The sequence below is a fragment of the Scyliorhinus torazame genome, chromosome 18 (genome assembly GCF_047496885.1).
Source record: "Scyliorhinus torazame isolate Kashiwa2021f chromosome 18, sScyTor2.1, whole genome shotgun sequence".
Lineage (NCBI taxonomy): Eukaryota > Metazoa > Chordata > Chondrichthyes > Carcharhiniformes > Scyliorhinidae > Scyliorhinus > Scyliorhinus torazame.
Window position 1 is genome coordinate 151486689 of NC_092724.1, and position 15223 is coordinate 151501911.

Here is a 15223-nt window from a genome sequence, read left to right on the forward strand (position 1 = left end):
TTCACAGATCCGACTCTGCAAAATCTCTTCCTCGTGTCTCCATGTTAACTCTTGTCCCTTCGTTGGCTGCCTCTTGGGCATTTTTGTACGGTGGCACAAAAGTAATTGTGAGACATCCAGTCAAGTTGGTTGACCGAGCAAGATCTGTTCCTTATTTGCCCGAGGCTTCCTGGGCTACATCAGCAGCCATCCACCTGCAATGGACTTTTAAAGACTGAATTTTAAGTCCGATACACCCGAGCAGATTCCTCCCATTTTACACGTGTTTTAGACAAATCAGCTTCTCACAGAAATGTAAATGAACTGATCCTGGAAATTCTAGCTATAAATACTTTTCTTGTTCACCTTTCAGGCTGACATAAGGTCCAGAGAATATATTCGGGAAAAAGTTCACATACCTTGACGTTTGGGGAAATGGTGGTCGCAAGTTAATCTTACAAGGTGGGTCTGATTGGAAAATGTGATAAGTCACCAGTAAGATTTGCACTGAAATCTGGTCCCAGAATGGGGCTGCAGTAATTATTGTATTAGGGAGGCAAATAAGTTGCATAGTCCAACAGAAAGCATTGGATTATGATGCAAGCATCGGAAAAAGAAAGTTGAATTAGCACAATTAGTTAAAGTACTTAAAATTCTCGGCATCCGTCAGAACCAAAGAAACCATAGTTTAATCGACTGTTCACACTATACGTTTCACAATTTCATTTTCAAATTCTCACTTCATGCTAAGGGAGGAAAGGAGGGAGTGGAGTGAGAGGACAGGGGGTGGGAAGGCAGGGGGGTCAGTGAAAGGGGCGTCAGGGTAGGGTGATAGGGGTCATACCACGAGATAATAAATAATTTGCCCTTTTGAAAAAATCCGCCGACAAGATTATTTGAAATTTAAATAAAGCTGAGCAATCTAGGGCCTTGGGCAACAGAGCCAGCGTGTACAGAGAGGGATCAAAACGCAGTGGGCCACAGAGAAACAGTTGCAATATCAGTGGCAGATGCAGCTACTTTAACAAACGCAGCCAATATAAGTCAAAGTGGAGCACAACCACTGACCTGTGATTGAACAGGAGGGTCTATTCACAGAGAGGCTAGTTACATTTTTTTTTCGTTCGAGGCCGGAGCTGTTGGGGATGCACTGGAATAGAGAGAGACCACCCATGTCATGTCGCACAGCAGGTGACATTCAATCCTACTGGTAGAAATGTGGACTACCAATAAGTTGCACTGCAGCAATGGGACAAGGATGCCTTACGCCTCACAAATTATAACCTCCTTTACCGCGAAGGACAAAAGCAGCAGGTGCATAGAACACCGACACTTCCAAGTTTCCCATTGCACACCATTCTTACCTAGACGTGTGTCATTGTTCCTCACTGGCCCACCATACTTTGATCCCTCCCTGCACATTCTGCCTCTGTTGCCCAAGGCCCTAAATTGCCTAGCTTTATTTCTGCTTCAAAATCCTGGAACTCACTACCTGACAGCACTGTGGGAGTACCGTGACCACACGGACTGTAACAATTCAAGAAGACAGTCTCCACCACCTTGTCAAGGGCAGTCGGGCAATGGGCAATAAACGCTGTCCTTGCTCACAACTCCGATATTCTGGGGATTAATTTTTTTTAAAAACGATTAAGCAACAACTGTGGAGCGAATAGACGAGGCGTTCGAGGCATGGACCCGTCCTCTCAGCTGGAAGATATTACCGATGAATTGGATTTACAAGGCTGCAGAGTGAGGGTAAAGGGAAAACATTTTAAATGACTTGTACGTGAAACAGAAAAAAAAGGACCTGGTGGACTAGAAAGGAGGATAAGTTAAAATTTTTAGGATATTTCTAAAGAAACTATAAAAAGCTAATACTAAAATAAATAATTAAAATGTGTTTAACCCTAAAATCTCAGTATAAAATAGTACCTACTAATAATAATCTTTATTAATGTCACAAGTAGGCTTACATTAACATTGCAATGAAGTTACTGTGAAAAGCCCCTAGTCGCCACATTAAGGTGCCTGTTTGGGTACACTGGGGGAGAATTCAGGAGACCAAATTGAGGTAGGTGCAATTGAAATTTTGCTTCTGGAACCTAGGACAGTGAGGAGGCGCCTGTTCGGGCACACAGAGGGAGAATTCAGAATGTCCAATTCACCTAACAAGCACATCTTTCGGGACTTGTGGGAGGAAACCGGAGCACCCGAAGGAAACCCTGCAGACACCTACCATACAGAACACCGAGTTGAATCTGTGTTAGGCAAGGGTGACACCAATAATATTAAAAATTCCTACTACAGGGCAACACGGTGGTGCAGTGGTTAGCACTGCTGCCTCACGGCACCGAGGTCCCAGGTTCGATCCCGGCTCTGGGTCACTGTCCGTGTGGAGTTTGCACATTCTCCCCATGTCTGCGTGGGTTTCACCCCCACAACCCAAAGATGTGCAGGGTAGGTGGATTGGCCACGCTAAATTGCACCTTAATTGGAAAAAATGAATTGGGTACTCTAAATTTATTTTTAAAAACTAATAAAAAACTATTACACCACCTTTAGACATAACAGCCACTGCAGGTACAATAGTAGACACCAGTGGAAGAAGCAGTTTTTGATGACGCATGCATTCCACGTACTGAATTTAGTACATAATCTCTCAGATCAGGCGCAGTTTAGTGGGCGGCACGGTGGTGCCGTGATTAGCACTGCTGCCTCACGGCGCCAAGGACCTGGCTTCAATCCCGACCCACCGTACGAGTGGAGTTTGCACATTCTCCCTGTGTCTGCGTGGGTCTCACTCCTACAACCCAATGATGTGCAGGGTAGGTAAATTGGCCACGCTAAATTGCCCCTTAATTGGGGAAAAAGTGAATTTACTTTTAAAAAGGAAGGGAAAAAATATCAGGCCCAGTTTAATAACACATCATATAATTCTCGTGTATACAAAGTTAGGCATTTTGACTTCCCATACAATATAACATAATCACCAAAGTCGCATGCTGTTTCCAAATTCTATTATTGGTGGAATTTGTGAAGACTGGGAACATCAAAGGTCCAAAGGTTGATCACCGTGAAGTTCCTCTAGGCTCTGAATTCCCAGGATGAATAGTTGCTATTGCCTGGTTAATTTCCCTCTCTAATTCCAGTACTGCACAGAGGCAATTCTCTAAGCTCCTTGAAAAGTATCGTATCAAATAGAATTATGTTAATTTCGTCAATGCCAACATTTTGGTACCTTCAGAGAAGTCCACTTAATTTACGTGTCCTGGCTCTTTCTTGCAAATCCATTGTTCCACAATGTCACTTTGTCTCGCATCTGATTCTATATCCGAGGTTCTGGTTTTTGTGCAGCTAACAATGTTAGTTTTGCTGGTCCATATTGCTGCAGCTATTTCTCTAGCCTTTTGTGAAAATCAGAATTAGGTTTCCTAGCTTCAGTCTGCGTCTTCTTAACTCAGGGGAATCTATAAGCCTATATGCCAACCAGACCTGGGTTCTATTGTCTTCTGTATCTCCATATTTATCTCAGCTTCACTTCCGTTTCTAAGCTGGTTATGTTAGAAGTGCTGCTGGCGACTTCCGAGTGCGGCGATGACCAGCTGAGTCGCACGTTTCGGCAGCTCCCGGTGGAACAGACTTTTGGGCTCTTAATAGGAGCCCCAACGGCAATTTTAACGGCAAATAACACTGTGCGGTAATCCAGAAGGGAATCCCCCCTGGACACGGATGGAAAAAAGAGAGGAAAGTAGCCGGATTGCGGTGGATCCTCTAGAGCAGCGGCCAGGAAGGCAGGCACAAAGCAAGATGGCGTCGGAAGGAGGCAGTTTAATATGGGGCCCTGACCAACAAGAGTTCCTGCGGCGTTGCGTAGATGAACTCAAAAAGGAGATGAAGAAGGAGCTGTTAGCTCCGATATTACAAGCGATTGAGGGGATAAAGGAGGAGCAGAAGACCCAGGAACAGGAGCTTCGGGTCGTGAAGGCAAAGGCTGCTGGGAATGAGGACGACATACAGGGCCTGGTGGTGAAAACGGAGATCCACGAGGCACAACACAAAAGATGTGTGGAAAGGCTGGAGGTGCTGGAGAATAATGCGAGGAGGAAGAACCTAAGGATTCTTGGTCTTCCCGAAGGTGCAGAGGGGGCGAACGTCGGGGCATATGTGGGCACGATGCTGCACTCGTTAATGGGATCAGAGGCCCCGACGGGTCCGCTGGAGGTGGAGGGAGCCTATCGGGTTATGGCGCGAAGACCGAGGGCTGGAGAAATTCCTCGAGCAATAGTGGTGAGATTTCTCCGATATAAGGACAGAGAGATGGTCCTCAGATGGGCAAAGAAAACTCGGAGCAGTAGGTGGGAGAATGCGGTGATCCGCGTATATCAAGATTGGAGTGCGGAGGTGGCGAGAAGGAGGGCAAGCTTTAATCGGGCCAAGGCGGTGTTGAATAAAAGGAAGGTCAAATTCGGAATGCTGCAGCCGGCAAGACTGTGGGTCACACATCTAGGGAAACACCACTACTTCGAAACGGCAGATGAGGCGTGGACATTTATTGTCGAGGAGAAGCTGGAGTGAGCGGGCCAGAAAAAGAACGTTTGGGACAAAAGTGGGGGGGTGAATTTGTGGGATGAAGGGGGGAAAAGGGGGAAGAGAGGACTTCCCAAGTTGTTAAACCTGCGACCCTGTAACTTCTCTCTCTTCCCCATGTTGTGGGGGAGGGGGTGAGGGAGGATGAGGAGCTGAGGGTGCCGGCCATTGGGGGCGGGGCCAAAAGGGAAGCGCGGGCTTTGTTCCCGCGCTATGGTAATCATGGCGGGAACAGGGAAGCAGGAAGGAGGGGGCCTTGCACAGTGTGAGCCAAGGTCACGAGGGGAAGCCGAGGTCGGCCAGAGTTTGCTGACTTCTGGGAGCAACATGGGGGGTGCAATTACGTTAGCTTGGGATCTAGCGGGGTGGGGGGGGGGTTAACTGGGTTGCTGCTGCTGGGGAGAAGGTATGGAAGGGGGGGGTCGGGGCGGGGGGGGCGCCGCCTGGGGGGGATACAGCTACGTGGGAACCGTGTGAGGAGCTGGATTGAAAAAGGAAATGGTAGTCGTCATGGGGGGGGGGGGGGGTAAAGAGCCCCCCAACCCGGTTGATCACGTGGAATGTGAGAGGGCTGAACGGGCCGATTAAGAGGGCACGGGTACTCGCACACCTAAAGAAACTTAAGGCAGATGTGGTTATGCTTCAGTAGACGCATCTGAAGCTGATAGACCAGGTTAGACTTCGCAAAGGATGGGTGGGGCAGGTGTTTCATTCGGGGCTAGATGCAAAAAACAGGGGGGTGGCCATACTAGTGGGGAAGCGGGTAATGTTTGAGGCAAAGACTATAGTGGCGGATAGTGGGGGCAGATACGTGATGGTGAGTGGCAAACTGCAAGGGGAGGCAGTGGTATTAGTGAACGTGTATGCCCCGAACTGGGATGATGCCAATTTTATGAGGCGTATGTTAAGACGAATCCCGGACCTAGAAGTGGGAAAGTTGGTAATGGGTGGAGACTTTAATACGGTGCTGGACCCAGGGCTGGACAGATCGAGGTCCAGGACCGGAAGGAGGCTGGCTGCAGCTAGGGTGCGTAAGGATTTTATGGAGCAGATGGGAGGAGTAGATCCCTGGAGATTTAGTAGACCTAGGAGTAAGGAGTTTTCATTTTTCTCCTATGTACACAAAGTATTTTCACGAATAGATTTCTTTGTTTTGGGAAGGGCACTGATCCCAAAGGTGACGGGGATGGAGTACACGGCCAAAGCCATCTCGGATCATGCTCCACACTGGGTGGACCTGGAGATAGGAGAAGAAAAACAACAGCTTCCACCCTGGAGAATGGACATGGGATTATTGGCAGATGAGGGGGTGTGTTTAAGGGTGAGGGGGTGTATTGAAAGGTACTTGGAACTTAATGATAATGGGGAGGTACAGGTGGGAGTGGTCTGGGAGGCACTGAAGGCAGTGGTTAGAGGGGAGCTGATATCTATTAGGGCACATAAAGGAAAGCAGGAGGGTAGGGAAAGGGAGCGGTTGTTGAAAGAACTTCTGAGGGTGGACAGACAATACGCGGAGGCACTGGAGGAGGGACTGTACAGGGAAAGGCAAAGGCTACATGTAGAATTTGACTTGTTGACTACGGGTAATGCAGAGGCACAATGGAGGAAGGCACAGGGTGTACAGTACGAATATGGGGAGAAGGCGAGTAGGTTGTTGGCCCACCAACTGAGGAAAAGGGGAGCAGCGAGGGAGATAGAGGGGGTGAGAGATGAGGAGGGAGAGATGGAGCGGGGAGTGGAGAGAGTGAATGGAGTGTGCAAGGCATTTTATGAAAGATTATATGAAGCGCAGCCCCCGGACGGGAAGGAGAGAATGATGTGCTTTCTGGATCAGCTGGAATTTCCTAAGGTGGAGAAGCAGGAGAGAGTGGGGATGGGAGCACAGATTGAGACGGAGGAAGTAGTGAAAGGGATTGGGAGCAGGCAGGCGGGGAAGGCCCCGGGACCAGACGGATTCCCAGTTGAATTCTACAAGACATATTTGGACTTGCTGGCCCCGCTACTGATGAGAACCTTTAATGAGACGAGGGAAAGGGGGCAGCTGCCCCCGACTATGTCAGAGGCAACGATATCGCTCCTCCTAAAGAAGGAAAAAGACCCGCTGCACTGCGGGTCATACAGGCCCATTTCCCTCCTGAATGTGGATGCTAAGATTCTGGCCAAGGTAATGGCAATGAGGATAGAGGATTGTGTCCCGGGGGTGGTCCATGAGGACCAAACTGGGTTTGTGATGGGGAGACAGCTAAATACAAATATACAGAGGCTGCTAGGGGTAATGATGATGCCCCCACCAGAGGGGAAAGCGGTGGTGGCGGTGGATGCCGAGAAAGCATTTGATAGAGTGGAGTGGGATTATTTGTGGGAGGTGTTGAGGAGATTTGGCTTTGGGGACGGGTATATCAGGTGGGTACAGTTGCTGTATAGGGCCCCGATGACGAGCGTGGTCACGAATGAACGGGGGTCTGACTATTTTCGGCTCCATAGAGGGACGAGGCAGGGATGTCCTCTGTCCCCGTTATTGGCGATTGAACCCCTGGCCATAGCACTGAGGGGTTCTAGGAAGTGGAGGGGAGTACTTAGGGGGGGAGAAGAACACCGGGTATCTCTGTATGCGGATGATTTGTTGCTATATGTGGCGGACCCGGCGGAGGGGATGCCAGAGATAATGCGGATACTTGGGGAGTTTGGGGATTTTTCAGGGTATAAACTGAACATGGGGAAAAGTGAGTTATTTGTGGTGCATCCAGGGGAGCAGAGCAGAGAAATAGAGGATTTACCATTGAGGAAGGTAACAAGGGACTTCCGGTACCTGGGGATCCAGATAGCCAAGAATTGGGGTACATTACATAGGCTCAATTTAACACAGTTGGTGGAACAGATGGAGGAGGACTTTAAGAGATGGGACATGGTGTCCCTGTCACTGGTAGGTAGGGTGCAGGCTGTTAAAATGGTGATCCTCCCGAGATTCCTTTTTGTGTTCCAGTGCCTCCCGGTGGTGATCACGAAGGCTTTTTTCAAAAGAATTGAGAAGAGTATCATGAGTTTTGTGTGGACTGGGAAGACACCGAGAGTGAGGCGGTAATTCTTGCAGCGTAGTAGGAACAGGGGGGGCTGGCACTACCGAGCCTAAGTGAGTACTACTGGGCCGCCAATGTTTCAATGGTGTGTAAGTGGATGGGAGAAGGGGAGGGAGCGGCGTGGAAGAGATTGGAGAGGGCGTCCTGCAGGGGGACTAGCCTGCAAGCAATGGTGACGGCGCCGTTGCCGTTCTCACCAAAGAAATACACCACAGGCCCGGTGGTGGTGGCTACATTGAAAATTTGGGGGCAGTGGAGACGGCATAGGGGAGGGACGGGAGCTTCGGTGCGGTCCCCGATAAGAAACAATCATAGGTTCGTTCCGGGGAGAATGGATGGGGGATTTGGAGCATGGCAAAGAGCTGGGGTAGTACAACTAAGAGATCTATTTGTAGATGGGGCGTTTGCGAGTCTGGGAGCGCTGACGGAGAAATATGGGTTGCCCCAAGGGAATGCATTTCGGTATATGCAATTGAGGGCTTTTGCGAGGCAACAGGTGAGGGGATTCCCGCAGCTCCCGACGCAGGAAGTGCAGGATAGAGTGATCTCAGAGACATGGGTGGGGGACGGTAAGGTGGCGGACATATACAGGGAGATGAGGGACGAGGGGGAGATCATGGTAGATGAGCTGAAAGGGAAATGGGAAGAAGAACTGGGGGAGGAGATTGAGGTGGGGCTGTGGGCTGATGCCCTACGTAGGGTAAACTCATCGTCCTCGTGTGCCAGGCTAAGCCTGATACAATTTAAGGTGCTACACAGGGCGCATATGACTGGAGCACGGCTTAGTAAATTTTTGGGGGTAGAGGATAGGTGTGCGAGATGCTCGAGAGGCCCAGCGAATCACACCCACATGTTTTGGTCATGCCCGGCACTACAGGGGTTCTGGGTGGGGGTGGCAAAGGTGCTTTCGAAGGTGGTGGGGGTCCGGGTCGAACCAAGCTGGGGGTTGGCTATATTTGGGGTTCCAGAAGAGCCGGGAGTGCAGGAGGCGAGAGAGGCCGACGTGTTGGCCTTTGCGTCCCTTGTAGCCCGGCGCAGGATATTGCTTATGTGGAAGGAAGCCAAACCCCCGGGGGTGGAGACCTGGATAAACGATATGGCAGGGTTTATAAAGTTAGAACGGATTAAGTTTGTGTTAAGGGGTTCGGCTCGGGTTCACCAGGCGGTGGCAACCGTTCGTCGACTACCTCACAGAAAGGTAGAGGGAATGGAAAAGAAGTAGACAACAGCAGCAACCCAGGGGGGAGGGGGGGAGGGAAGGGAAGGGCGGGGGGCAGGAATCGGATGGACTCTCAGGGATGTTATTGTATATGTATAGGTATTTGGTATATGTAATTGTATATTGGATTGTTGGATTGTATTTTTGGAGAGCATTTATTTTGGACAAGGCAGTTGCCATTTAGTTTTGTTTATATATTACTTATTTATTTGTTTATATTGCTTTATTGTTGTGTAAAAGAAACACTACGTATTGTTATGTTTGGCCAAAAAACTTGAATAAAATATATTTTTTTAAAAAAAGAAGTGCTGCTGGCAGCATATTGAGCTTGAGTGCAGGGTCAGTCTTAGCTTCTGATTGCTGATGAGAAATTATTTAAAAGCTGTGCCCCCAGCAGTGTGTATCACAAATCATTCCACTTTTAAGTGCCCTTGCTCTCAAATCTCTGTTTGTGATGTGTATACCTGGGGCTGGTTTAGCACAGTGGGCTAAACAGCTGACTTGTAATGCAGAACAAGGCCAGCAGCGCGGGTTCAATTCCCATACCGGCCTCCCCGAACAGGCGGCGGAATGTGGCGACTTGGGGGCTTTTCACAGTAACTTTACTGAAGCTTGCTTGTGACAATAAGCAATTATTATTATTATTATTACTAGAATTTATTTTTGTCGCTTTATATTACTCGCCTCTTTTACCTTTCTTTCATTCTCAGTAGGTTATATTTATTATGTTGTTGTTTGTATTTATTTTCCTATCTCCTTTAAATATTGCACTTACGTTTAACCATTTTGAAATAATCTATCTAAGTAGGCGGGATACTTACACAAAACGAGGGCTATGCCCACTCTATTGCTCTTGTTACGACACCCTGGGCTACTTTACGGTCGATTCCAGCCAAGTGGAGTCACAACACAAGTGAATTAACCAATAAGTCTTCTAAAAATACCAGAAATCTTAGGCCCCTTGGCTGCCTGATAATTACAGTCACCAGGGTTGTATGTTGAAACATAATTACTGTTTATTTATAGCAAGAATAAGGATGAAATATGCAGTGGATACAGTTGGTTAAACATTAAGAAGTACCTAACTCCTACTTTAACTTGCCTCCCCACCCTATGTACTCGCACGCACACACACAAGACAGAGAAACACAGAGGGGTGAAAAAGGGGGGAAGACATAAGTGAAAGAGAAAAGAGTCTTTGCTTCAGATGACGGTCCCTAGCATGCTTTCTTCACAGTAAGCTTGTAGATTGCAGTCTTTGTGTTGTAGCCCGTATTGATTTTCTGACAGTTTTTAAATGCGCCGCACTCACTGTTAGAGGTGAAAATATTCACACGAAGACCCGAGTATAAGTAAAAAAAGCAGTTTATTATGTCAGAATTCTGGGAGGGAAAGTCTCAGACTCCGCAGCCTATTGATAGCACCTTCTCTCACTTGAGCTAAAGCTCACATGGGTTAATATACAGATTCAAGGGGCGGAATTAGTTTGTATTGTCATTTACATACAATCAATCAACTATATTTGCATCATACTTATTACATGCAGTCAATCAATTTTCCTGGCATACCAGTTATCACATATATGGTTAAAGTGGGTGTTGTCTTACCCGCCCCTAACTTTATACAGAAGTCATTCAAAATTAACATCATAATGTGTCCTGTCTACAGCTGTAGACCTTTATCAATTATACATTGCATGTCTTGTTCTGTGAAGCTGTTATCAGCGGCTGTTGGGACACACCCTATACATACCCACGCTTGGGTCTCATGAGACAGTTTACAGGGAATGTGGCTTGTTCAGCCATTTTATATCACAAAATCGCTAACAGCCATTTTGTGTCTTTTCTGATATTAACAGCATTGTGTATACACTATGTATTTCTCCAAATTGCCTCTTCTAAACAGGCATCTAAGCCAATGAGTACCTTTTGTTTCATCAGAACTATTCAAAAGTAATATCGGAGCACAAATGTAGTTACAGGGCCACCTAGAATTTATATCATAGCCCAGTATCACAAAATGCCCTCCAACACTCACACCTTTTACTGGAGAGGCAGAGACTTGATTTCCTCAAACCTTGCTTTCAGTTTGTAGTTCGTCTCCAGGCCACTGTAATATAGAAAAGGTAGTACCCACGCAACGGCACGCTGGGCGAGTATGCAGTCAATTCCGGCCCTAAAGTCCCAACGCATGTGAACTAACCAATAACGTGTACGACATTTCTGAGATCCTCTGAGTGAAACACAAAAAAACTGTTTATTTATAATATCAAAAGACATAAGACATGGGCAGCACGGTGGCGCAGTGGGTTAGCCCTGCTGCCTCATGGCGCCGAGGTCCCAGGTTCGATCCCGGCTCTGGGTCACTGTCCGTGTGGAGTTTGCACATTCTCCCCGTGCTTGCGTGGGTTTTGCCCCCACAATCCAAAGATGTGCAGGTTAGGTGGATTGGCCACGCTAAATTGTCCCTTTCTTGGAAAATAAATGAATTGGATACTCTAAATCTATTTTTAAAAAGAGATAAGACATGCGATGATTATCATAAAATATCAGCCTGCTAATCTATTACTCTTCCCCTCCCCCACACTTTTTACCATCCCACCCTGTACTCAAACACACACAAGACAAACACACACACAGGGAAGTGGAAGGATAAAAACGATAGGGTTTAAAATGGAAGAAAGTGAGATAACTGTCCTTGTTGCTGATATTAAGATCATTGTAGCTAGCTATCTTCCCAGGACGCTCAATGCTGAAACTAACAGTAGGTTTGGATCTTCTGGCTGGAACATTCAGGCTGGACTCGCAGGCTGCGGGATCCCCTCTGGGCAGCCATTTTAACTTGTGTTAACCTTGGCCTTCACTTGCACTTCAGGCCTGTTCTTATTTGTTTCTCACTCCAACAGACTAACCAACAGCTTGATTCAGATAAACAAAGTATCAGAGAACCTGTTCCCACAAGGTCTTAGAGTGATCTGGTAACCTTACGGGGAGAGAAATTGGAAAGTTTTTCTCTCACCCCCCCCCCCCCCCCCCCAAAGCTCTGTCTTCAGGCTTTAAGCACTCACCGGCTGGATAGTGAGAAAACCACTGGCTGCACCATTTACCTGGAGTGAGCCCCAGCCAAGGTATTAGAGAATTCCACCCTTTCTGGGAGAGACATTTAAAAGAATTCTGCTGAGCTGAGTTCAAATCAGAAAGGCAAAAACACCCAGTCTAACAAGGTAAGGGATATTCTGGAATGATCCACACCAATCAGCACCAAGGATCTGTTCAGCCCTGGGAATTTAAAATAGCTGGTTGGCTGCCAGCCAAGTCCATCAAGATGAGTCATCATTGGACCACGCCAAGCAACACATCTCACCCTGGGGGTTTCCTGAGGTCAGACCAGCTAGCACATCTGCCGGGGGTGTCCCGTTTAGTTTTTAAAATTAGAAGTGATCTGAAAGGCATACGTTCCAGCAACAGTCCAGGCACAAAAGTTATAAAAGCAAAGAATAACGGAAAATAAAGGGAATACCCAAGGGAAACCAGGTTTAAACAGGAGGACCCTTGCAGCCACAAAAAAAACTCAGCCTTTCTGGAGAAAAACTGAGAGTAGAGAGAGTGGGTCTTCTCTCTAAGCTGCCAGGAGTCAAGCTGAAATCAAACTCAAAACCTTGTGACTCTGAAAACATTCCAGTGGGATCAGATTCAATCACCGCCTGTTACCGGCTAGAGCACAGCCGTTTGGGCCAATTCATTGGCCATCAGCCAAATCAATCAGCCCAAGTCCTAGCCAATCTCTGACGTGGTGCCGGTCAGTCTACACTCCAGTCCTAACCAGCTCAGGCTTCTGTTTGAATTAAAGGCACAGGCCACTGCTTCCTTCCGCTTGAATTAAAGATACAGGCTGCCTTCAAGCTGCACGTTCGTAAATCACCAATGGATCGAAAATATAATGGCAAAAATAAAAGTGAAATGAGGGAATAAGCAGGAAAGGTCCTTGCACTCTCTCAACTCCTTATACAAGCAGAAGTGCACTTGCCTTGATTTGTCTGAGGAATTCCAATCTGTGAAGGCTAAATTTCATCAAGGAGTCTGTGACTAGAGTTGTGCCATATGCACACAAGTAGAGCAGCTGCCTCATTTTCCCACAGCACAACAGTGACTGCAGTTCAATATGTTTGCGATTTGTCATCGGGCATTTATGCCAGCTTAATATGAAGCATTGTTTGGGTTGTGTAGAACCTCTAATCGGTAAAGTTCATGCGCGGTGCTTAACTGCTCATGGCACATTTCTGCATGAGCCTATATTTACGAGGCATTAAACCAGTCGAAATAAAAGGGTGATGCCTGGGTAAAACGGCCCACACAAGAATGCAGCAACACCACGTTAAACATTCATGCGTTAACTTCAATAATTAGACATTTACCCTACAATCCATCTGGGTGACCATTGCGTTTGGCTGCATGTTTACTGTTTATTCTGCTTTCGCTTTCTGCGTACCTCTAGTTGAAGTTTTACCATTCAAACAGTCAGTGGGCGGGATTCTCTGACGGCACCCACGCCCGCGGATTTCTCGACGGCGAGGGGCTGGCCACAATGGGAAACCCCATTGGCCGGCTGCCGGGACGGAGGATCCCGCTGCCGGCGGGGCGCGCCGTGCCAGAAAACGGGTCTGGCGGAACGGAGTATCCCGCCCAGTATATTTTTTTGCACTATGTTTACTTTCTTCAACCTTTTGACTATCAACACAGACTGTAGCATAGATGTAAGTAAGAAGTCTGACAACACCAGGTTCAAGTCCAACAGGTTTGTTTCAAATCACCAGCTTTCGGAGCGCTGCTCCTTCCTCGGGTGAATGAAGAGGTATGCTCCAGAAACATATATATAGACAAAGTCAAAGGTGCAAGACAATGCTTAAAATGCGAGCATTTGCAGGTAATTAAGTCTTTACAGAGCCAGAGAGAGGGGTGACCCCAGATTAAAGAGGTGTGAATAGTCTTAAGGCAGGACAGCACGGTAGCACAAGTGGATAGCACTGTGGCTTCACAGCGCCATGATCCTAGGTTTGATTCCCCGCTGGGTCACTGTCTGTGGAGTCTGCACGTTCTCCCCGTGTCTGCGTGGGTTTCCTCTGGGTGCTCCAGTTTCCTCCCATAATTCAAAGACGTGCAGGTTAGGTGGATTAGCCATGCGAAATTGCCCTTAGTGTCCAAAAAGGTTCGGAGGGGTTATTGGGTTACGGGGATAGGGTGGAAGTGAGGGTTTAATGTGGGTCGGTGCAGACCCGATGGGCCGAATGGCCTCCTTCTGCACTGTATGTTCTAGGACAGTTGGTAGGGTTTTGCAAGCCCAGGCCAGATGGTGGGGGGTGAATGTAATGCAACATGAATCAAAGATCCCGTTGAGGCCATACTCATGTGTGCGGAACTTGGCTATAAGATTTTGTTCGGCGATTCTGCGTTGTCGTGCGTCCTGAAGGCTGCCTTGGAGAATGCTTACCCGAAAAAGTGTTCCCCGACTGGAAGGGAACATTCCTGCCTGGCGATTGTCACGCGATATCCGTTCATCTGGCCTGGGCTTGCGAAATCCTACCAATTGCCCTGGCTTGAGACAATTCACACCTCTTTAACCTGGGGTTACCCCTCTCTCTAGATCTGTAAAGACTTAATTTCCTGCAAATGCTCGCATTCAAAGTATCGTCTGGCATCTTTGACTTTGTCTGTATATATGTTTCTGGAACCTACCTCTTCATTCACCTGAAGAAGGAGCAGTGCTCTGAAAGCTAGTGATTTGAAACAAACCTGTTGGACTTTAACCTGGTGTGGTAAGACTTCTTACTGTGCTCACCCCAGTCCAACGCCGGCATCTCCACATCATAGATATAAGAACAGGGAAATGGAACCATTTGGAGAGCTTTTTTAAAGAGCTGGTCTGAGCATACAAGCATCAAATAGCCTCCTCCTGGTCCTGTGATTCTAAAAGGCGACATCGATTGCACAGAGAACATAATCTATAGTGCAGCTTAAATCCTGGTTCTACTGTTGGAATCTAATAGAGACTAGAACCAATGGAAGGAACATGTAATAAGAATATATTGAATTTCCCTTGCATTTGAAGCATACAAATTGGATTTCCTTCAGAGCTTATCAAATAAAAGATTATTTGAATTATATTGAAGAATATTATGCAGGAAAAGTTTGGAATGTGTTATAAGTTGCATTCTCAAAATAAATTGAAAATTTCTCACATTTTCTAGTTTTTGGATGTGGTACACAATTGACTTTGTACAGTACTGTAAAGGGTTATGAATGTACATCAATGTTGTTATGTGATATGTGCATGCCCACCGCTCTAGGCTGGCAGTCTGTCCCAT

At 47.2% G+C, this 15223-nt stretch overlaps 1 protein-coding gene across 5 annotated transcripts in view; it reads left to right on the top strand.

Annotated features, from left to right (window-relative positions):
- LOC140395622 (endonuclease V-like) overlaps positions 1-15223 on the top strand; it is a 123537-nt gene that overhangs the window by 85654 nt on the left and 22660 nt on the right. For 4 of the 5 annotated variants that reach the window (XM_072483607.1, XM_072483608.1, XM_072483615.1 and 1 more), the window contains one exon: positions 353-441. The exons of the other annotated variant lie outside the window; for it this stretch is intronic. In XM_072483607.1, coding sequence (XP_072339708.1) covers positions 353-403 — 51 coding nt within the window. In that variant the 3' untranslated portion in view covers positions 404-441. The remainder of the gene's footprint in view (positions 1-352; positions 442-15223) is intronic. 5 annotated transcript variants of the gene reach the window in all.